The sequence below is a fragment of the Sardina pilchardus genome, chromosome 16 (genome assembly GCF_963854185.1).
Source record: "Sardina pilchardus chromosome 16, fSarPil1.1, whole genome shotgun sequence".
In the NCBI taxonomy this organism is placed as follows: Eukaryota; Metazoa; Chordata; class Actinopteri; order Clupeiformes; family Clupeidae; genus Sardina; species Sardina pilchardus.
In genome coordinates, this window is record NC_085009.1 from 15751820 (window position 1) to 15775243 (window position 23424).

A 23424-nucleotide genomic window follows, 5' to 3' on the forward strand; every position below is an offset into this window, starting at 1 on the left:
CGCATATCATTAAAAATATGTTTTCTTGACCCATAACCGCGGATGACCGCGGGTGACCGCGGTCGCCCGCTCGATTTGGATCAGCCCGCGCATCACTGATTGGTTGCCTTGGTGTTACCACTTCATGGTGTTCTCATGAGCCTTTGCAAGAACACTGAGATTATCATGCAGCTAACAGTGTTGTCAAACAAACATTTCACATGAGTTTTTAAAGAGTTGTATTTGCTTTGAGATGAACCATGCATTGTTCCCACCATGAATGCATTAGGTATAGAGCATTCACACATCAGTGGTTACACATGTTTCCAACATCAATACTGTGGCACACACAAAGTTGTCCTTTAACGTTGATGTTGCAATACTACTGTAAGTACATCTGAATGTCTACTTTCCGTGCCACCTGTATAACTCAATGACGTTAAAATTACAGAAATACAATCAACAATCAACTTAACTTAATCAAATTCATTGAAATGACTTGATCAAATTGGGTTATCACAGCTTGAGCTTCATAAATCTAAACATTTCATTCATGTGTAACTGATGAACATAACAAAATCAAGTAACTCCAGCGTTTTTTTTTTTTTTTTTCAGTGTAATGTAGTCCTCCAAATAGGTCATGATTAAACGTCCAAAGAGTGGACCTAGTTTGCACGTCGTGCAGTTGTCCAGAATTGGTCTTGGACTGCAGGCGCTGTAAAGACATGATCTGCACATCCATCAAACATCTAATGTTTTCATGGGAAGATCCAGTTATCTTCCTACTGCAACCAGTCAGCCACTCAACACATCAAAAACATACGTACAAATTTAAAGAAAATACTCACTGAGTGCTAGTATCAACTTCATGATGTACTGTAATGCCCTTAATCCATCTATTTTTTTTATGTCCTGTTTTCTAGGGGAACTAAACCTGTCTGTCAGTATCTAAGGAGTTTATGACATGACGTGACGTGTGTGCTATGATCAACCTCATAAAGGGGCGTTAGTCTGATAACTTCCTTTTTTGTTTCTCAAAGTTACATCATGTTAATTTATCATGTCTTTTTTTATAACTAGAACATTCTTTCAATTAACAACTAATAGGCTACTCAGACATACAAATGTTTACAATGCAATGTCCTTTTGGTGCTTGTCAAACACCACAGAGAAACTCAATCAAAAGTCATTCATTTTTGAGAGCTTTGCATGGTCAAGTTGCATGTACAGTATATCACATCCTCTATTTTGACTCTGAGGAAGACGCAGTGCGTCGAAACGTCAGTCTTTTGTGCACCACAATAAAAAAAGTTATTGCGTAATCTGAGTGCTCCGGTCATCTCTGGGTTAGTCTATTAGAAGTAGCCCAGCCAGCGTTTCACATCCTCTATATTCGGCTTGTGGGTTACAAACATGCACACACCCTCTGATGCTCAGGCCTCTTTGGCTATACAGGGGTTTTGGAAAGGAATATCATGTCCGCAACACTGATAAATGTCTCCCGTTTAATGAGAAAAAGCAACGTTTTTGCTTTTGCTTTTTTTTACTGGGGTAGGGTGGAAACGTTGCCAGTTTGTGTACTAGATTCCCAACTCCTCACCAAAGATGGTGGTCAGTGGGATTGAGAGGCTCTGTTGAAAAGGATATGACAACACGGGTCTGCTTTAAAATAGTTGTGCAGCATGCTTTATCTATAGACTTGAGACCACAACTGAAACTAGTATGCATACAAAAAGGACAACATGGAGATGCACATATATACTGTAAATATTTTTAGGACATTCTGAGATATTGCGCGTCACACTCAGCACAGCAGATTCTGCAACACCTCTCCACCCACTGGGCAGTTCAAGAGAACACTTGACCGCAACATCTCTCAACCCTGTATGTGTTTTGGTGGGAGTGTTTGATCGTATAATCTTCGCATTTAGTATCTAACACCTGTAGAGTGAGAGAATTGAATAGCAAATGTCACTTTAACTTGTCAATGACACATTTAAAGATGTTATGAAATTTGAGTGAATGTTAATCATCTCCTATTCCTTAGTCTTTTAAAACTATCTAAGAAATGCCTTTTCTCTTTTTATTTCCTACTCTATTAACATTTTTGTATTTCATGTTTGCATGAGAGGGAATAGGAATGCTGTTACTGTTGATGCATCTCATTGACAGCTGAATCAGTTCCTTTGTTACTACACATGTCTTTATTCTCAAACAGGTTCCTGTTGTTGTTCATATAGTCAGTAATACCTTAAATACATTCAATACCTAATAGTTTTGTTGAACATGTTCCTGTGCTGAGGCCATCCATGTCAATTCAGGTTTGGTCTGTGCAGTTCTGTGAAACCTCATGGAATATCATACACATACAAGTTCACTTGTGAAATGTAGGTTTTAATGCACTGCAAGAATAGCATCACATAGTTGGATGCAGCTGGATGCATCCACAACAAACTAAAGCAAATTAAATCAAATAATATGGTGCAATTTCCAAGGTTCCTAGAAATATTGTATTGTCTCACAGTGTTGATAATAGGGTTCCTCAATGTTGTGTTTTTTGATTTTCATATATTTATAACATAATATATTTACACTTTGGTTCAGCTAACTCAAAAGTCCCCTCTAGTGGCGAGAAAGGTTATTTCTAACAAGTCTGGTTTAACAGATTCTTGATACATTATTCAATATACTGCATTTTCAATATACAACTTGATCAACATTGCTCACAATGACACAGCTCACTGACACACTGTAAAACATAACAGCTTTCCAGTATAGTTTACTTGATTTAAATGTCCATGTTTATTTTTCCACCTCCAAAAAAAATGACACTCATTTTAGGCAAGTAATCTCAACAAAAGACAAGACACTGAGTGCAGTGCATGACTGAAATAATAATTATATGCAGTAAAAACAAATGTGAAGGTACAGAAAGAGTGCCATATACCTCTCTCTTGCCAGCTTCTGAATTCAAACTGAATTGAGAGGTGGTGATGAAGACTATGATGATTATGGTGATGAAGATGATGATAAAGGCAGTGATGATGGTGATGGAGGTGATGAAGGTGATGATGGTGATGAAGAAGATGATAAAGGCAGTGATGACGGTGATGGTTATGGTGATGATGATGATGATGATGATTGTGGTAATGATGGTGATTAAAGTGATGATGATGATGGTGATTATAATAACGATGATGATGGTTTGGTTGGTTGTGGTGATGATGATGGTAATGATAAAAATGGAGAGGATGAAAAGTACCTCTTACATTCAATTGACTTTAATTACTCTGTTGACTGTTTATTTTTTCTATATTTACTTTAATGATCCTATCTGTGTCAAAGGGAAACTTGCCTCATGATATTCTAGAAGACTGCTCACTATCTGGGATTAAGAAGTGAATATTTAAGCAATATAGCACGAGTGGGAGTGGGTTGTTGCTGGATATTCCCGCTGGTGTTGTTCGGCCGGAGGCAGGCAACACTACTATAGGCAGGCAACACCACTATATTGCTTAAATATTCACTTCTTAATTCCCGATAGTGAACAGGCTTCTACAGTAGAATATCATGAGGCAAGTTTCCCTTTGACACAGATCACAAGTGCTATATCGCTTTTATATAAACATTAGTGTTTTTGATTAAATCCAATATGGCAGCCGAATCAATTACGTTGATGTCATGACTTGCCATCTAAGGATCTTCCACAGTATTACTAGACCTCACAAATGCGCTTCTGAAAGAATGGTCAAAAAATCCCATACACACACTCCTAAACCTTGTGGAACGTCTTCCCAGAAGAGTTGAAGCTGTATAGCTGCAAAGGGTGGACCGACATCATCATAAACCCTATGGATTAAGGATGGGATGTGACTGAAGTTCATACAGTACAGTATGTGAGTCAAGACAGGTGAGCGAATACTTTGGGCAATATAGTGAATATTAAACAAGCACATGCAGTCTGCATTCTTAATCTTACCATAGCATGTCATACCCCAAGCTCACCACCAGGACACAGACATAACAAACACAAACACAAACACAAACACAGACAATCACCCTGTGACAGTTATACATGGGTGTATCCATGGGAGTGGACCACTGAATTAAAAGTTCTAACGCATTTTCCATATTGCCCCTTTTAAAATTACGTTTAGTGTCTGTTTAGAGAGGTTGCCAGTTTGTGTCCTAGATTCCAACCACCATACCAAAGATGGTGGTCTGTGAGGTTGAGGGGCTCTGTTAAAAAGGATATGACAACAATATAAACATGCAGCATGCATTAACTAGGACTCGAGACCACAACTGAAACGCATACAAAAAGACAAAACAACATGCACGCAGGACAGGCTTCTCTCTCTGTGTTTATTACCATTTATAGGTCACAAAAGGGATGACTGAAGTATAGATACAGCCAAATGACATATGACAGCAAACAGAAAGGTACCTCAAATATAAAACTTTTTCAACTATGTGAAAGGAGTTACATGTGTATTAACACACTTTTATGATGTACTATACAGTGAGTCTCACTTGGAATTGTCTGACTTCACGTGTGATTCTCACACGACCTCATGTGTGAATCACGCACATTTTATTTATTTTTCCCCAGTGAAGCTGCAAAGGCCCAAACATCCAACAGGTGGCACTTGTGAGCAGGGTTCAGAACGTCGGCATTTAGCAGGGGAGAACCTGAATCGAATGAAAGCAGGGGGGAACCTGAAGGGGCCTTTTTAATTAAACATAATGAACTTAAGTGACATCCCATTCTTAATCAAAAGGGTTTAATATGAGATCAGTCCACTCTTTGCTGCTATAACAGCTTCAACTCTTATGGAAGGCTTTCCACATGGTTTAGGAGTGTGTTCATGGGAATTTTCGACCATTCTTTCAGAAGCGCATTTGTGAGGTCATACACTGATGCTGGACAATGAGACTGGCTCTCAGTTTCCGCTCTAATTCATCTCAAAGGTGATCTATTGGGTTGAGGTCAGGTCTTTGTGCAGGCCAGTCAAGTTCATCCACACTAAACTCTTTCATCCATGTATTTATGGACCTTGCTTTGTGCAGTGGTGCACCGTCATGTTGGAAAAGGAAAGGGCCATCCCCGAACTCATTTTACTATATTGTGCGCACGTTTTACTAAATAATGCGCTCATTTTGCTAGATTGTGCTCTCATTTTAATCATTGTAAATTGAGCGCACAATTTAGTAATACATGTGCACAATATGTAAGGGATAATCAACGACGCACCGTGCGTTTATAAGAAAATAATGCACGTTCGAAGTGGTAATAAGGTCCCGACGCCGCAGATAAGTGCATTATTTTCCTATAAATGCACGGCGCAGAGTTGCCGCTGCCGCTGTCTTAGATACAACGTGGCTGTTTTTACTGTTATATTCACATTGGCCAGTTAATATTCAAGTGTACATATTCAAGTGTAATATTTCACTGTGTACATAGTCTGATGAAATGAGACCACAATTTACTAAAATGAGCAGACATTCTCTTGATACACAAAAATATGAGAGCAGTCATAGAACCACAGCCTTCCTATGTGTGTGTGTGTGTGTGTGTGTGTATACACTGTAAAAAAGAACTAAATTTACGGCAGCTGGGGCGGCAAAAAAATACTGTGCGGTACCAAAAAAATACCGTGAAGTAACAGAAATGTGCTGTTATTAGTTGGTTTTCATGGATATACAACCAATATCCATGAAAACCAACTAATAACAGCACATCTCTGTAAATATGTAAGCATTATTGCTAATACAACATTAACCATATTTGTAGGTAATTTCATTGTTTTAAAATGTGAAAATGTTTCTAATTAAACATTAAAAACATGAAAATACTGTAAGGCAAAATCTTTTAAAAATTGCAACTACAAACTGTATTTTAATTATGGAAAATAACTGTATTTTTACGAGAAAGAAATTTTCTGTTACTTCACAGTATTTTTTTGGTACCGCACAGTATTTTTTTGGCGCCCCAGCTGCCGGAAATTTACTGTTTTTTTAAGAGTTTTTTTTTTTTACAGTGTACTGTATATTGTCACTATTCCTCTAACGAACAGCTATGTGAATACATGCAGAGACTATGTGACCACATGCACAAAATGAAATGAAAGCAGACATAGAACCACAGCCTTCCTATTTGTGTAGAGATGGGCTGGACTAGTCCACTGAAATCTTTCCACACTGTTAAACAATCTGTATAGTATAATCATGACCACATTTACATTAATTCATTTAACACACACTACATATAATTAACCAGTAAATTGAGCCCACACTATACCAAACAGTACACACAGTCTGGTGAAATGAGACCACAATTTACTATGAGCACACATTCTCTTGATACACAAAAATATGAGAGCAGTCATAGAATCACAGCCTTCTTATTTGTGTGTGTGTGTGTGTGTGTGTGTGTGTGTGTGTGTGTGTGTATATATATATATATATTGTCACTATTCCTCTAACTCCTCTAAGTTACAGCTATGTGACTACATGCAGAGACTATGTGACTGTGCACAAATTGAAATGAAAGTAAACATAGAACCACAGCCTTCCTATTTGTGTCGAAATGGGCTGGACTAGTCCACTGAAATCTTTCCACACTGTTAAACAATCTGTATATAATCATCACCACATTTACATTTAATTTAGCACACACTTTTATCCAAAGCGACTTATGAGGCATTCTCATCAGATCAACTCAGTACACATACAAATCGGGAAAACACGATCAACATAAGAAAACATCTTCATCTTTTTGACAACAACAAAAAGTGCATAGCCTACTTGTCGTCTTGCAGGCGGACTAAACCACTTTTCACTTTAGCAAGGGGTGAGTGTGACCTTAGACAGTCTTCAGTTATTCAAGTTGTTCAGTAAATACACTTTACAAATTAACTTTACACGTCTTACATGTATTCTGCCATTTCATCTGGAAATGAAAATATTCAGATAATCATGAGTCATGAAAGGCAGATTTGAAGGTAGGTTGGCGGTGGGCCGCAGGTAAAATCAACAGGCCACATTCGGCCCAGGGGCCGCTAATTGAATAGCCCTGCTCTAGTTGGTCAAGGACCTCTTGTACAAACGGTCAACATGGACTGTTCCTCTCAAGCTGCATGTAACGGTGCTGACACCATCGGGAAAAATCTCCTGCTCCTACTGTTGCCATTTGCCTCCATCTGTCTGCTCTCCTAAGCTGTCAGCCGGTCCATCCTCCATCCTGCTCAGTAGCTGTTAGCGAATCAGCCACAATATGAAACTGCCATTGTTGCCAAAAAAACAGGGGATCTCCTCCCTGGGAGAGAGTGTTAAAGTGGTATGTAAGTATGCCATGCCTTTGCCACACTGAAAATACAATACATGTTCAAAGAAATGGGGAGAAACTAAGGCATAGGATGCCTTTTGAGGTCCACTTTGACCAGTAATATCAAAGTTGAGCTGACTAAATGTAACCTTGCTATGAAACATATAAACCCTGCTAGAGTATAAATTGTGTTTTTGCTATGAAAGTATTATGCCAAATATAAACATGTTTTGTGTATGATTGTTACAGTATATCATTTGCTATGAAATATTCTCCTGTTTGGAAAATAAATATAAAAAGAAACATAATCTACAAATGTTGCTTGAAACGTTATCATGTTTGAGTGAAACATGTGTGGGAAAATGTACGTGTGTAGCAAACTGTTTGACAAATACTATGCAAAGGATGTGGTTAAGACAGTTGCAGCCTGCTAAGAGGGCTCACGTAGCCAAACCACACGTGGACAACCCTTTGAGAGAGAAAGTGATGAAATCTAGCAGTTAGGAGGCACAGACATAGACAATAGTTGCAAACATATAAAAAGATGAAAATCGTTTGAGTATAATGTTGAATCCTGTTTGGTAAATGAGCATAATCATATATATTATGTTTAGTGTCGCTAAACATAATCGTGTTTGTGTGAAATGTATGGAAAATGTTCTGTGATGAAGTGTTGGGGTAGAAGAGCCATTTGTAGGACACAATTGCAGTTAGGATGGTAGACAGCAGATACGGATGATTTACTCATCTGTAAATCACAACTTGACCACAACGGGTGGGGTACTCAGAAAACCTGCTCGAACCAGAATCAGGTGCATTGTTAAGCGTTCCCACAGTCAGAAAATGAAGTCTGTCTCGAGAGACAGCAAAGAAATTCAGCCAATCAGCAATGCGCAAATAGCAAATTACCATATACAGAAAAGGGGAAACTATAAAAAGCTAGGGGTGAGAGATATCAAGAGCCCTTTTTTTCTTGTTCTTTGTCTGACACATTTTACTATCTCAGACAAAGCTAGAGCAGGGACCTTATTTCAGGAGAGGACCTAAGAATTTTTACATTTTGTTTCTTTTTCTGTAATGTTTTTTTTCTTCTTGTAAAATGAACTACTTCTAGTCAGGAAAAGTTCAAAAAACATTTTGTTGTCTGGTCGCTCTTTTAGGACTAGAATAACCACTGATTTCCCTTTGATTGACAGCTGGGAGCCTTCGGATCTTGGAAATCTAGTAAGTTGTCACTCTTTAAAGATGTTTCTCCCTCTTCTGCAGACCAGAAGAGGCAACTCATTGACTGCATTGGTACAAAGGCGACTGGTCAGACATGTGACATGTTCAAAGTGTTTTACCCATGGTAACAGGTGTAAATCAAGTGTTAATTACTGTAGATGAGTATGCATAAATGCATGAACCTTTTGGTGAATAATATGTGAGTGTTTCTGCACCCTATACTGTAAGTCCCAGAAACAGATTTTAGGTATACCAAAACCCCCACTATAACCCAAAATGTATCACTGCACTCAAAAGTGGCGCTATTGACAAAAAATCGTGAATTAGGCTTATTTCTCCTTACCAGATTGACTCGAAACTAATTTAATCATATTAATCTCTAAAATCAGATGCATATTTTTGACACTGGTCTTCTGCTCAAAATGTTTACTTTTGCCATAATTTCATAGAAAAGCCAAAATCATTAAAAAAAAAAAAAAAAAGCTTCACAGGCTACAAAAATAATCAAATCACAACAAAATTGTCACAGAAAATGTTTAGACCAAGCCTCACAAAAGTTATCGAACAATTTTGATATATTGAGAAATACAGGGCAATTGACCTGGAGCAGTCAGCACATTTGTCATATGTATATGACCATTTTGATTGTATAACAACTATGACTATCATTAGGTAAATACCATTAAAAAGTGCAAATTTTCAGACTTGTACTGCTCTCAACTGGAAAGACTAGCAATAACCAGTTGAGAGCAGTACGAATCTGGTGTAACAGAGCCCCTGACACCTCTTGGTGCCTTGTTGAACTAAATAAAGTCTTATCAACTAAAGACTTTTGCTGGTGTAAAACTAACACAGAAAGCATTTAGTCTAATCATTACTAATTAATATGATTAATATTAGTAATGTTCTATCAAGGATTCCCGGGACAGTGAAAGTCCGGTTTGCACTAAACGCGGTGGGCATGTATCCCCACGAAGATGACACAGAACCATTGTTTTGATCCATTGCCTCCCTGCGGGACTGGACCCCCCTAAAAGGAGTGTTTTATTCTCGAGAATAAATTAATGTGCAATTTAGTAACTGTACTGGCCTGTATTGTAGATGGCAGGATACAGTTTTCTGTGAATATCTCGAGAACCGTAGGGCCAAGGATGACCAAGGCCATGTCAGCACATCCCATATCCACTCATTTGTGTCATGTGTGACAACTCTCCACTTTTATCTACAGTATAACCTTCTACAGGGCTCTATAGTACATGACTATTGGGCCACCAGATGCATTCACACTAAAGGATATATCAAGGCCTTTGCATTTCAAGAACTTAAAGAACGCTTCTCTCTCCTTGGCTTTTTAGGGCCCGAGCACCGAGGTGCGGCCACTGAAGTGGCTGCACCGTAGGTGCAAGGCCCTATTGTTTTTTTGCTCAGATTATTATTATTAAAGTGGAATCCTCATACCGGAAATGTTGTGCCCTTTTTCACCAACTTGGCATGCTCTAAAACTTGAAATTTGGCAGCTACCTGTGGAATTGATAACTCTACTGAGAGACAGACCTCTGGCCTAGGGTGTGGCTCAGGGACTATAGCGCCACTATAGCGCCACCAGTACTATAGAATCAATTGAGAAAAGTTTGATAGTGACCTTAACATATCGTTCTGGGTTTTGCCCTATCAATACAGCTAATAAGGAAACAGAATTATATTTGGACAAGGTGAACTTCTCCCTGCAGAGGAATGTAGAAAGGGGTGCTACATATTTTCAAATGCAAATTATGTTTCTGGTGAACAGTTGTGTGGGCAAATTTGGTGGGCATGTGTGTTATTGCTATAGCTATTCAGAGACAGAGCTCAGGCCAAGGGTGTGGCTTAGGGACTATATAGCGCCACCTAGTGTGTTGTCTGTTGTGGTTGACATACACATTCACGAAGATGAACCAATTTAGGTGGTCTTGTGTGTTATTGCTGCCGCTAGTCGGAGACAGAGCTCTGGCCTAAGGTGAGGCTAAGGGACTCTATAGTGCCACCTAGCGTGATGTCTAGTATGGTTGACACATACATTCACGACAATTAGGAAGGCTTGTGTGTTATTGCTGCCGCTAGTCAGAGACAGAGCTCTGGCCTTGGGTGTGGCTAAGAGACTCTAAAGCGCCACCTAGCATATTGTCTGTTGTGGTTGACACATACATTGATGAAAATTAACCAAATTTGGTGAGCATGTGTGCTCACAAAACAAGTAGGTATTGCTTTGTTAGATTCCGAAATGTCACGGGTCCGCACCGCAGGTGCTCGGGCCCGCCATCGCCGCTTGCGGCTATATATATGGTTTCCATGTTTAGTGATGGTTGCAATTATGTGTTACTTTACCTCAGCCAGGAGATCTTGCAGAGATGAGATGTTACTGGGGCTCCACCATCAGGTCAGGCATTGCAATTGTCATCGTAACTGGCCTATATCTTTCAGTTGGTCAGATTCCATGGAGGAAAACCGTAAGTCTAACATTTTGTCCAAGACTGTATGTCCAAGTTTTTATCTGTTTCCAAATCAACCTGTCATTAATGTGTGTTGATTGTTGAAGCACTTACACATGGTGCATTGCTGTGTCCATTTAAAAGGGGTTATCAAATTATATCTTTGACTTTACCTTACCTTTAAACTTAAGTTTGGTGCTGCAGCAACAGAAGTCATTACTTTTTTGTTTGTTTGTTTGTTTGTTTTATTGAATATATGTTTATTTTTTTGTCTGCACAGAGTTGGTCAAATGGTCATGAGTGGTCTTCAATTGTCCCGGACACTATCATGCCTTTTAATGTAACCTTAGACCTTCTTGCCGGCACCCTTCCACCAATACAAAGTAAGCACCGGCAGAGAAGTGACTAGTAGTTAATGTTGATTACAGCAGCTGAATAACAACCACGTACGTCTATTGATTCTGTTACTTACTGTGTGTTAAGATCAGTTTTATCTGTAAATCATCCTGATGCGATGTGGCTCTTTGGCACTTTTAAAATGATAAAGTGTACAGTATGGCAGTCAGTAGCCATTTGTATGATCTTTTCAGTAATGACATTTTGTTTGTTTGTTTGTTTTTTGCCTGCAGAGTATCTCACAGTTGGTCTTTCTTCAGTCAAGAGAAAGAAAGAAAACTACTTAATGGACACTCTAAATTCCATCTTCTCCCATTCTTCCAAAGAGGAGCTCTCTGAGATGGTGGTGGTGGTTCTCCTTGCTGACTTTGACCTGGCCTGGGTAAAGGAGACCAGGCAAAAGATCACCAGTGCGTTCCACGTTCATCTGAACCAGGGTGAGCTCCTGGTCATCCACGCGTCTCAGGATCTCTACCCTCCCCTGACGGGACTGAAAAGGAACTTCAACGACGCTCCGGACCGGGTGACCTTCCGCTCAAAGCAGAATGTGGACTACTCCTTCTTGGTCCACTTCAGCGCCAACCTCTCTCAGTATTTCATCATGGTGGAGGACGACGTGTTGTGCGCCCAGGGTTTCCTCTCTGCCATACGCAAACACGTGCTCAAGATGGGAAGCACCCGGTGGACGACGCTGGAGTTCTCCAAGCTGGGCTACATCGGGAAGCTCTACCACTCGGAAGACTTGCCACTGCTCGCCCGCTTTCTTTTGCTCTTCTACCAGGAGATGCCATGCGACTTCCTGCTCTCTCACTTTCGGACACTGCTCATGCAGGACAAGGTCATCCGCATGCGCCCATCCTTGTTTCAGCACATGGGCAAGTTCTCATCCTTCCTGGGGACCTACAATGGCCTCAAGGATGACGAATTTGTAGAGGAGCCAGCAGATATAACCCACCTGCAGAGGTCCTGACCAACATTGAGCCTTACAAGGACAAAAGCCCCGTGAATGCCTACAACCAAGGTTCAGATTTCTTTTGGGGATTGTCTCCCAAACAAGGAGATTATTTTATGGTGATGTTCAATCAGCCCGTGCTGCTCTCACGAATCTCCATTGAGACAGGATCTGAGAACAAGTATATTCTCTTAAATGCTGTTGTTGAGGTTGGACGTGTCATTGAGAAGTCACACACACCATCTTCCTGCTCAGATCTCCACAGCTTGGGGTTACTCAATGCGGGTCAGTTTGAAATGAGGAATATTTACGAGACTGTTAAGTCAACTGTGGCCTGCTTAAATATTCGAGTCACACAAAAGCAAAATGACTGGGTGAGGATACAGAATATTCGGGTTTGGGAAAGAAGTTAAATAAATAATAATAATAATTACTATTACTACTACTACTACTACTACTACTACTACTACTGGTACTATTGTTATTAATATTATATGTTGATGATCTATTTATACATCTCAAAAGGGGACTTTCTCACGTCCCAGCAGCTGTTAATGAACACTAGATAGAGCCCTTGCAACTCAATCTGGGCTGTGAGTACACAATGGCTTTATATGCAAGTTCACATGCAGGGCTCTGTAAAAGACATACAAAAATGCAGTATATTACTGTTGTAAATGTTGGTATTTTTCCTAGATATTGTACCATTCTCTATAATAGCTTAATATTTAAGCACATTTCCAAAGTACTGTACACTATCCAATCCAGTAGTTCACTGTACTTTTTGTGAAACAACAGAAAAATACATCATCTACGAAAACTGCGTTGAGTTGTTATTTCACGAGATGTCATGTCATGTCTGCAGACGCCATGTTCTGCTTGAAACTTACACATTAGCTTATAGGGGTGGGAATCTCTTGGCACCTCATGATTCAATTAGATTCCGATTCAGAGGCTAACGATTAGATTCTCAACCGATTATCAATGCAGCTCGATGCAACAATTTTTTTTTAGTTTGCTTCTCACTTCCTACTTCCGTGATGATCATTAAAGAAAATCAACAAATGAATTACGCTCTCTTTCAAATACATTTTATTAGTGAAAAATGAAGGGGAAAAAAAATGTTATGGGTCGTGAAGGTGAAGCCAGTGGTATAGACAATAGGGCTACTACAAAGAAAAACATCATGGTTGTAAATACAAATTGTATTCACCAATAGGTCAATATTCACCATATGTGATGTTCAGCTATTAGGGGAATACACCTTTAAGGACACAGGGAGTTGTGGGATAGTAAACAGAGCCATAGGGTGGGAAGGGGGCAGAAGTGTAGATTGGATGTGTGCATGTTAGGTGGGAAATAAACATGCCAGAGTATTATGACTAGTACAGACACATTGTTCTTATCTGCCAGAGTGACTATTATAATAGGCATCATTACAAAACAGTTATTTTTTGGTAGCGGGACTTTCAAAAGGAAATCTGTTGTGGTGGTAGAAGTTATGAGTTCAATCCCAGGGATAACCACCATTGTGCCTCTGAGCAAGGCACTTATGAAATGCTGCTACCTCACCCCACAAGCTGATATGGATTAGATGGTGATGAAAGGTTTCCTGCACACAGACGCAAACTCCTTAATGAACATCAACAACGCTAATGTTCATATTACTACATTATGATCAAAGTGACTAACTGAATTGTGTCTATCTTGGGTGTTAGATACATACCCATTTTGCTGAGTGACAGTTTGGTATACACTGTATCCATCACTGGAAATAAAGATACTGGTGAGAACTGGCACTGATATAAGTAATCAGGTAGTTGGGTTTCTGTTGAAATCTTACCCGGTCTGCTCCTCTCTGTGAGTTCAATGGTTTCATAGATATGAAGCACTCCTAGAAAAGAAAACATATTAAATAGGTCATGTTAACATAACTCATTTTACACACTCCTTTTTGGAGTATTCAAGAATTAATTGGTATTGGAATGCACATGTATGTAGACTGTAATGATAAGAAATGCATGTTTGTAAAAATCGTACAAGAGTGCTTGGTGGAAGGCCTTATACTCACCCCCATCAGACTGTCCCTGGTGCTCATTGGCATTTCTTTCATCCAGGCCAATAGAGGGCGACAGAGATCTAGCAGATAGAGAGACAGATCAAATGCATATCACATTTTGCAGTGTCCCAAGATACACGCCACAGGAAGTTTGTCACACTGAAAGTTACATCAAAGATTGTCTAGTAACAATGATCAATCATAAAGGCCTCTTCTCAAACATCTATTTGCATATGGCCTCTCTCCTCAGTCCACAAATATGGTGCCATATTGTATCTGAAGTCATTCATCTCATTACACTCTAAAGTAGAAAATAGGTTTCTTTGTAAACTATGTTGTGCTCTATTTGATACAGAGCTAGCTTGTTTGTATACACAGAGCAAAGGTGTTTTCTGACATTACGTCAAAACTGATAGCTTTTCACCTGCTGTTGGTCTTGATCTGTAATGTCTAGCAGCTATAATGAGGAGAAAAACCTCAACATAGTGGTTACTCACAGCCCAGCATGGGAGAAGTGGGTCACAGCACCTGCAGATGTGCAATCATAACTCCACTGAATGACTAAAGCAACAATCCAAATTTAGACTCTTTCAGTCAAACCTATAATTTCATCTTACAAAAGATAACCATGACAAATGGACCTGTTTACCTGTCAGTCTTCTGTAGTAAAGTGGTACAGCTTTTAAAAGGATGACAGTGAGGACCACTCCCCCGGCCACACCTCCAGCTATAGCCACACCCATTAACAGACTGGACCCAGAAACTGAAAACAAATCAGTCAAAACCCTCTGAAGAGTGCAAGTCACACAGTCAGATTTGAGAGATTTCACATCATGTACTGGGAGGGATTCAACTTAAGGGATCCATAACTAACGCAACGGTGTTAGGAAGATTTAGGTGCTGTGTCCACCAATCGCGTTTTTTTACGCTGAGAGCGCCCTCAACCTCCTTTTTAGCCCTTCTGTGTTATATTGCCTTTTATTGCATTCTGAATCATCATTTGGTGCGCAATTAGTTGGACATTTTCTGTGTCTGACATTTGCTTATGTAGTGTTTTTGTGTATTGCGATAATAGGTGTGGTCACCTGTTTTACACAGAGAAGGGTGTTTATTTTTCGTGATTGGATCTCTACTCAAGTAGACAGACTGCCTGATACCTAATTTTTTGTATATTATCATGTGTGCCAAGAGTATGGGTGTTTTCCTCAATGGTAGCTTCAGGCTTAATACGTTATATAGCATTTGACCATAAAACTCAAAACAAACTCTAGAGAGAATGAAATAGATGCATTTCATGTGAAGCTTACCGGTCATAGAAATAGTCGTGTTAGGACTGTGAAAACTTCGTAGTTGCCTGATCACTCCAAAACATTCGTAGTGACCACTCTCTTCAGGGAGTGAGATGGTGATGGTTCTGTTGGTGTGATAATCAATATTATTCCTGAACCAGTGATACTCCCAGCCTTCACCCTGTGTGATGTCACATCTCAGAGTGACGGTGTCCCCACTGTAGAAGGGCCGTTGAGGACTCTGGATGGTGATTGTAGCATGAGGTATATCTGTGAAAAATGTCAGACGGCAAATGTGTGATCTCCCTTCTCTCTTGAACATGCAGGCTGTTAAAAATGAGTTTGAAGAGCTCATAAAATAGCTAAAATACCTTCAAATGGATACATTTGGGTATGTTTGACACATACTTTATGACTGACAAAGAAATATATTTTCACACTGGAGACTTACCCATTACAGGAATTGTGATAGGTTCACTTTCAAGCTCAACCCCATGTGAAAATGCTGTACATTTATAACGACTGTCGTGGAATGTGTAGTCACTCTGGTCGAGTGAAATGACATCCTGCCCTGTGTCTTCCAGTAGAGTCTCATCTCTGTACCAGCGGTACCACCACTGACCATTGTTTGGTTCTCCTCCTCGTATGTCACATCGAAGGCTGATATTCTCTCCATAGAAAACTGGCCACAAGTGTGGCTCCATAAGCACTACAGCCCTGAGACTCTCTGAAAAAGGCACACATTCATGAGCCCTTGAGGACAACTTTCCATACAAACAGCCTGTGAGGCGAGATTAACAAGATGTTGTTTTACCTGCTGTGCAAAAAGAATAATACAGGGAGCCCAAAACTGAAAGAAAAACAGAGTTAGTGAATCATTTTGGCAGCATTATACAGTTTGATCATTCCATCCAGCTTTTATGTCTCATTTGCCTGGTTATTCAAACCGGATTGTTTCAATATGACAAAAGGACATTTCTTTTATCAAAACTGATCAACAATGTTGTTTGTTTTGTTGTACATGACACCAGTTGCAAAAGTCCAGTTACTCATTCTGTTTATGTTCAGCACCTTATTCTCTCACTATGTGTAATGACACTAAGGGCTCTATTTTAGCGATCAGAAACGGAGAGGCGCAAAGTTTGTAGCCATTAAAGGCGTGTCCAGGGTTTGTACTGTACCAACAGTACTCGGTGACCTTGAGAAACAATGAGCTATAATGTGAAAAATTGCCCATTAAAAGCTACCAGGCTCTCTTGCTCTGTACATGTGTGTACACAAAACACACTTTCTCTCTCGGTCTCTCTCTCTCTCTCTCTTTCTGTCTCATCACAGGCACAAGCACATGCACATGTGCACACACACACACACACACACATTAGTAAAATGGTCCACAATATAACACAAGCCATTTAAGTTTGTTATCACTCTATGCACCTGACGAGAACTGCTGATGAAGGACAAGCATCTTTTTTTAAAAAAATACTCCTAACACACATTCCACACTATAATGGAAGACATACTCACAGACAGCTAGAATGAGCTTCATGACGGTCATGGCCTTGATCTGAAGAGTGTCATCTTCATCTGCTTCCTCTTCCTCTTCCTCCTCATCTGCTGTTTCCCAACCGCTGTTTCCTATAGATCCATTAGAGGAACTGATACTGTCTGCATCTGTCTATTTCTATTTAGCCCTCTGACTTAACACATGTGTCATTTCTCTCCTCAATAACCGTGATGTGAGATCAGTTGACATGTACTCTGGCGAGCTAGCCTGGTCAACAACAACAGACCACTTCTTAGATTGAAGGCTTCATTGACTTCCAGGGGTGTAACAAGCAGTGAAATGAAACTTTAATTGGCACATTCATGTTGATGTGTTCTCATTGACAGCTGAGCCATGTCCTATGCTATTACACATGTCTTTACTCCCAAGCCTGTTTCTGTTGTTTAGTTCCCTCAATGGTCTTACTGTAAGTCAGTAATACCTTTGGAAATAAAGTCAACAAGTTCATGTGATGAGGTAAACCATCTCAGTTTAGGTTTGGCAATGCATGTGAGGGAAATTTCCAGATATTAGACAACACTTCAGCTGCTAAATGTCTACTCGTGTTGCTGTTGTCCAAATGGCTACACTTAAAAAAAAAATGTAGACATTGCAAGAAGTTGTTTGGGTTTCGCTTGTCCATGACCTCTACAGTAATACGGCCTTTTTATGATTAACTTTCTTTATTATGACAACTTTCTTTTACGTTCATTGCATATAATCCATCAAGAATTCGCTGTTTTGTCCTATAAATAATGGTAAGACTTTGTCTACGACAGACTTGTTGCTCTCATGCTGGCCTAGGATGTTTGAGTGTTTGTGAACTGTCTCTGGCGTCGTAAATAAAGCTTTGTACTCTGCCAGATGGTCGGATTGCCTGTGCGGTACTTTTTGCCTCTTTGTGGATTAATACTGTATTTTTACCACATGTTTGTGAAACCTGGAATATAGACATTCAAGTTGACTTATGAAATTAAAGCTTTAATGCACTGCGAATAACGAACTTGGCTGAAGCATCATGTCATCCACAACAAAACAAAATAAATCTAATCAAATCAAATCATATGACAAAGGTTCCTGGAAATGTCTCATTGTCTCACAGTGCTGGCAATGGAATGCATTTACACTTTGTTTCAGCTAGCTCTATTGTGCCCTCTAGTGGTGAGAAGTTATTTCTAAACTAGTTTGACAGCACTGAAACAAAGAAATGCAGAATCTTGATCCATTATGTTTACTGCATACTCAAAAACACATCTAAACCAACACCTATTTGCAAGGCTCTCACAACTCACAATGTGTCACACTGACATAATTAAATTAATGATTATCAATTGAAGGAAATTTGAAGTAGTGAGAATGTTGTTTATGCCCCATGCCTCACTTACTGCATTTGGCAGCTTCTGAATTCAAACTGAATTGAGAGGTGGTTATGATGATGAAGAAGAAGAAGATGATGATGATGATTGTGATGATGATGATGATGATGATGATGATGATTATGATTATGTTGGTGATGATGATGGTATAGATGATGATGGTGGTTGGTTTAGGTGATGATGATGATGGTGGTGATGATGATGATGATGATGGTATTAATAAAGAGAGAGATTAAATGGTTTGGTGGACCCCCTGCTGCACCTCTGCGCCCCGCAGTTTGAATATCACTGTTTCGCTGGCGTCCAAAATCTGTCTGGTATGTGTTCTTGATCACATGTTAATTTAATCCCATTAACAACTAATCTGTACATTTTATCAAACATGGCTTACTTGAGAACCCACCATAGCATATATTGTGAACAATATAAGAAAATCATATACTGAGAAGTTAGTTTTCTGAATTCTGAACCCTTGCAGATAAATGACTTCTGGTTGCAGTAACAGTTATTTGACAACTGGGGGCGGCAACCACACTTTATGATAAACGGAGGGCCCGAGTTCAGCGGTGATGTAGCGGGAAGCTATATCAAGTCGTGTATTCTGAAATGGGCGAGAACTCATAGAATAAACCAATCATATGTGATCCATGTTGGATTCTCATCTGTCTATCTTTTATCAATTACAGTTTTTCACAATGGCACTAAGTAGCCAACCATTCTCTGAACCAAATTCTCATTTCTCTGAACACATTTCTTGAATCGATTACCATTTTGGCAAAACCTTAAAGGGATATTCCGCCATTTTTGGAAATACGCTCATTTTCCACCTTCCCTCGAGCAAAACAATCGATATTTACCTTGTTCCCGTTCATCCAGCCATTCTGTGAGTCTGGCGATACAACTTTTAGCTTCAGCCTAGCATAGATCATTGAATCGGATTAGACCATTAGCTTCTCGCCTGCTAGCTTCATGTTTAAAAGTGACTAAGATTTCTGGTAATTTTCCCATTTAAAACGTGTCTCCTCTCAAGTTAGAAAGTGCAATAAGACCAACTGAAAATGAAACCTGGCGTTTTTCTAGGCTGATTTGACATGGAACTACACTCTCATCTGGCGTAATAAGCAAGGCAATTTGCAGCTACTGGCACTACTACTGCTTGTTGTCTATGGGGACTATTTTCAGATGTCGCGTAAGATATCACTGCGCCTATGGTACGTTTGCAAGTTGCCTTGATTATTACGCCAGATGAGAGTGTAGTTCCATGTCAAATCAGCCTAGAAAAACGCCAGGTTTCATTTTCAGTTGGTCTTATTGCACTTTCTAACTTGAGAGGAGACACGTTTTAAATGGAAAAATTACCAGAAATCTTAGTCACTTTTAAACATGAAGCTAGCAGGCGAGAAGCTAATGGTCTAATCCGATTCAATGATCTATGCTAGGCTGAAGCTAAAAGTTGTATCGCCAGACTCACAGAATGGCTGGATGAACGGGGAACAAGGTAAATATCGATTGTTTTGCTCGAGGGGAGGTGGAAAATGAGCGTACTTCCAAAAATGGCGGAATATCCCTTTAAGTTTTCACATATAAAACAAAACAAAACAGATCACACATACTCTTTTTGCAAATCTCTAAGCACTTTCTCATACAATAAAACACATTTTGCATTTTGGTGAACTTGAGGTAACCACAAGAGGCAAAAAGTAAACTTGAAGAAAGCACAAATGCCACACGTTAAACTCTCAAAATCAATCACACTTGTTTCAAATGATGTGACACACCCAATATAAGCTAATTCAGAGTGTAAACAGGTTGCTGAACAGTGCAGGTTTATATCAACAATGCAGAAACTATCACTGAGGCATTCAGAGTACAGTGTAGGCTGTAGACAGCAATGCACTTCTCATTTGCAATACTGAAATGCTTGTCTTTTCCGATATACAGTCTTTGACAATTGCTAAAACACATTTGTTTAAGCCTTCCACCCTTCTGCCCCAATATGCCGTTAAACTCACATCCTGAGAGTTGCCTATAGTGTAGCATTTGTTAAAGACTCGCTAACCATAATCATAAAACCTACTGAATCCACATGTAAAGGAGCAGTGAGCAATCATATGTGATTTCAAGCCCATAACATTTTTTGTCTCATTTAGGGAACATCTGCTCCAAATCTGCAAGCTGCTCGTCCCAGGAGTATACTATAATATATACAGTATATACACTGATACACTGATACACTGTGTATACTGTATAAAGCGAGCAGATCTCTGTTGATAGCTGCAGGCTGAAAAAAAAAATGAAATCAAACACATTGGGGGCAGACTGTCCCCCAAACAAAAATGTGGAGTTTCTCTGGGAGTAATGAAGGTAGTACGATATGAAGACCAGTCCAACAAAATAATAATAATAATAATATTAATCATAATAGTAGTAATACACTCTATTTATAGAGCACTTTTCTAAATTCAAGTTGCAAAGTGATTTGCAAAGGTATCAGAATAAAATAATTAATGAATAATAAATAATAATAAATAACAATAATAATTAAGTGTAGAAATAATGGATGGATGGGAGATCTGTAGAAATGATGCCTGCATGACATGTTGCACTGTCTTCACTGTCTTTCCTGGCACATCGATGCGGTTTCATCAGTCATAGTAAACTGCTTTTCCTGTTTGTGTGCGGTTGTGACCTTTGAGGTTGAGTATAGGCTCAGTCTTCAATAATGGTTGCTGATGGGTGGTCTCTCAGTGGAATTTTTTTTTGGGTTCAATACCACTAACCATGCAGCGCTGTGGTGATGAGTAGAACACACGAAGATGGAGAACATCAATGCGTGTCATGTGGAGCTCCTTCACCACTGAAACTTTCCATCTCCTAGTCGCATGCACGTACACACCTCATCTCTACTGGAGCAACTTGTCCCTGTAATCGTACAGGAAATTGACTCACAACTGTTGAAAGTGATTTCTTTGTCCTCTACAGTACCTGAGGTACATTTCGATAGTTGTCCAAATTAGGCCTACATTTCTTTTTTTGTAATGGTTGTTGTGATGTTTTTGAATTGAATACCAAAGTTGTATTAAAAAAACCTATGTTGTATAAAACAAACCATGTTATGAAAGAAGTTCAGAAGAAAATGTGTGTGGTCCAGTTTCCGTACTGTACTGAGTAACTTTGAAAAACACAGTTAATAGCAATAGGCCTTCGATACTTAAATTTGGCATGAAGTACATTGGCTCATTTATTTGCATTAATCGATATTAGCATATCAGAGAAGCCTATTCCAGGGTTTCTCATGCAACAGCAATAATGAATTGGTCATGAGAAGCCATCTCTCGAAGACAAGCTCCTGAGCTGGATTTTCAATACATACCCTCAGGCCAAGAGAGCACATGGGGTATCTTGCACCTACTGTACTGTAAGCTGACAACTGTTCAGTTGTTGCCAAACAGACATGGGGACTTCTTCTTCTGCTTCTTCGTCTTTCCTTGTTTTGTACTTTTGACTTTCGTTTGTATGCATGTTCACATGAAAAAACATAACAATTAAACACATTTTCTTTTGAACAATTCCTTTCCCATATAAGTTCAGATGAGAGGTTTGGAACAGAGATAGGGGTTCACTCTGTCACGTGTACATAGACTATCAAACTGGGGGGAAGATTGAGGAAGATGACTTTTCAACACCCTAAGTGAAGCGGTTTAACATTAAGCGTGTTTGTCACAATTAAGTGGCACATTATGCCACAGCGGTGTGGTAAAGAGGCTGTTAGGCTGTCCCCACACACTCTCCCCGTTTCTTGCACAATGTCTTGCCACATGTGTCAGGATTGCTGAACCTGTTAACTGCACAATTGAACCATCATAATCAGGAGATTAGAATGAGTTCGGAATAGTCAGTCAATAATCAGTCAAATAACGTTTGTTATATTATTCACCCTGATATATATGGTGCCCCTCAGTCAAATAAAACAGGTCACGCTATGAGTGATAATCATGCTTTGTAATTGCCATCTTCTTTCACAGCAAGATGCTTAAATGTGTTGATGGTTATATTATAAGTCTCAATCTGACCTTTAATGGCACAAAACTTGCCACAAGTCATCATTTAAGGGGTTGCCTTTTAGTACACCCAACTGTGACCCTAGCTTAGACCCTAGATGCTAGAAAATAAAATGGCTGCCTAACGTTGTCCTCTTCATGAGAGTGGTTCTGTACAGAAATACAAGACCAGTTGATAGTCATAATTTGTGTTTAAAAGGGGAAGTAAAGGCTACATACAGATAGGTGCTAGAATGTAGCAGAACTAGTGTGACCTCCTATCAGACTCTGAAAAGGAGGACAAGTTATCTATAAAGTGAGGACAAATTGGCTAAAATGAAGCCATCCCCAATGTCTGGTTATAGGTGTTGGCGCAGCCATATTCGTTGTGTGTAGAAAACCAATAGGATGCACGGAGGCAATCACTGCTCACATCGGTTGTAGGTCGGAAAAGAGAAAGACTTTATTTGTGCGCCAGCATTTATAGAAAACATTACGCATCACGTACGTACAACGTATGACGTATGAGGTCACTCTTAAGGGAATAATGTAGTTTAAAGTTTCAATCTGTTTTCAAAGTCATGTTGGCTTGTGCCTTCTTTTTTATATATAAAAGAAATCAAGGGGTTTTATATTTCTAAATCAATCGTAGTGCCTGGATCTGAACGTATTATGCAAAGAACCCCCCCACCCCCTTCTTGTTTTTTGTCCTAAAGTTGCCCAAAATGAAGATATCCTCCTCCAATTCCAGCCCACGTCACATGAGAT

At 39.5% G+C, this 23424-nt stretch overlaps 1 protein-coding gene across 1 annotated transcript; it reads left to right on the plus strand.

Annotated features, from left to right (window-relative positions):
* The first annotated feature begins 8357 nt into the window (after nt 1-8357).
* On the plus strand, nt 8358-13143 carry LOC134059962 (alpha-1,3-mannosyl-glycoprotein 4-beta-N-acetylglucosaminyltransferase C-like). The gene is given in 5 exon segments (XM_062516522.1): nt 8358-8530; nt 10900-11016; nt 11279-11381; nt 11628-12340; nt 12343-13143. Coding segments are annotated over 4 exon segments (1332 nt in total). The 5' UTR covers nt 8358-8530; nt 10900-10917; the 3' UTR covers nt 12760-13143.
* Nucleotides 13144-23424: the final 10281 nt, after the last annotated feature.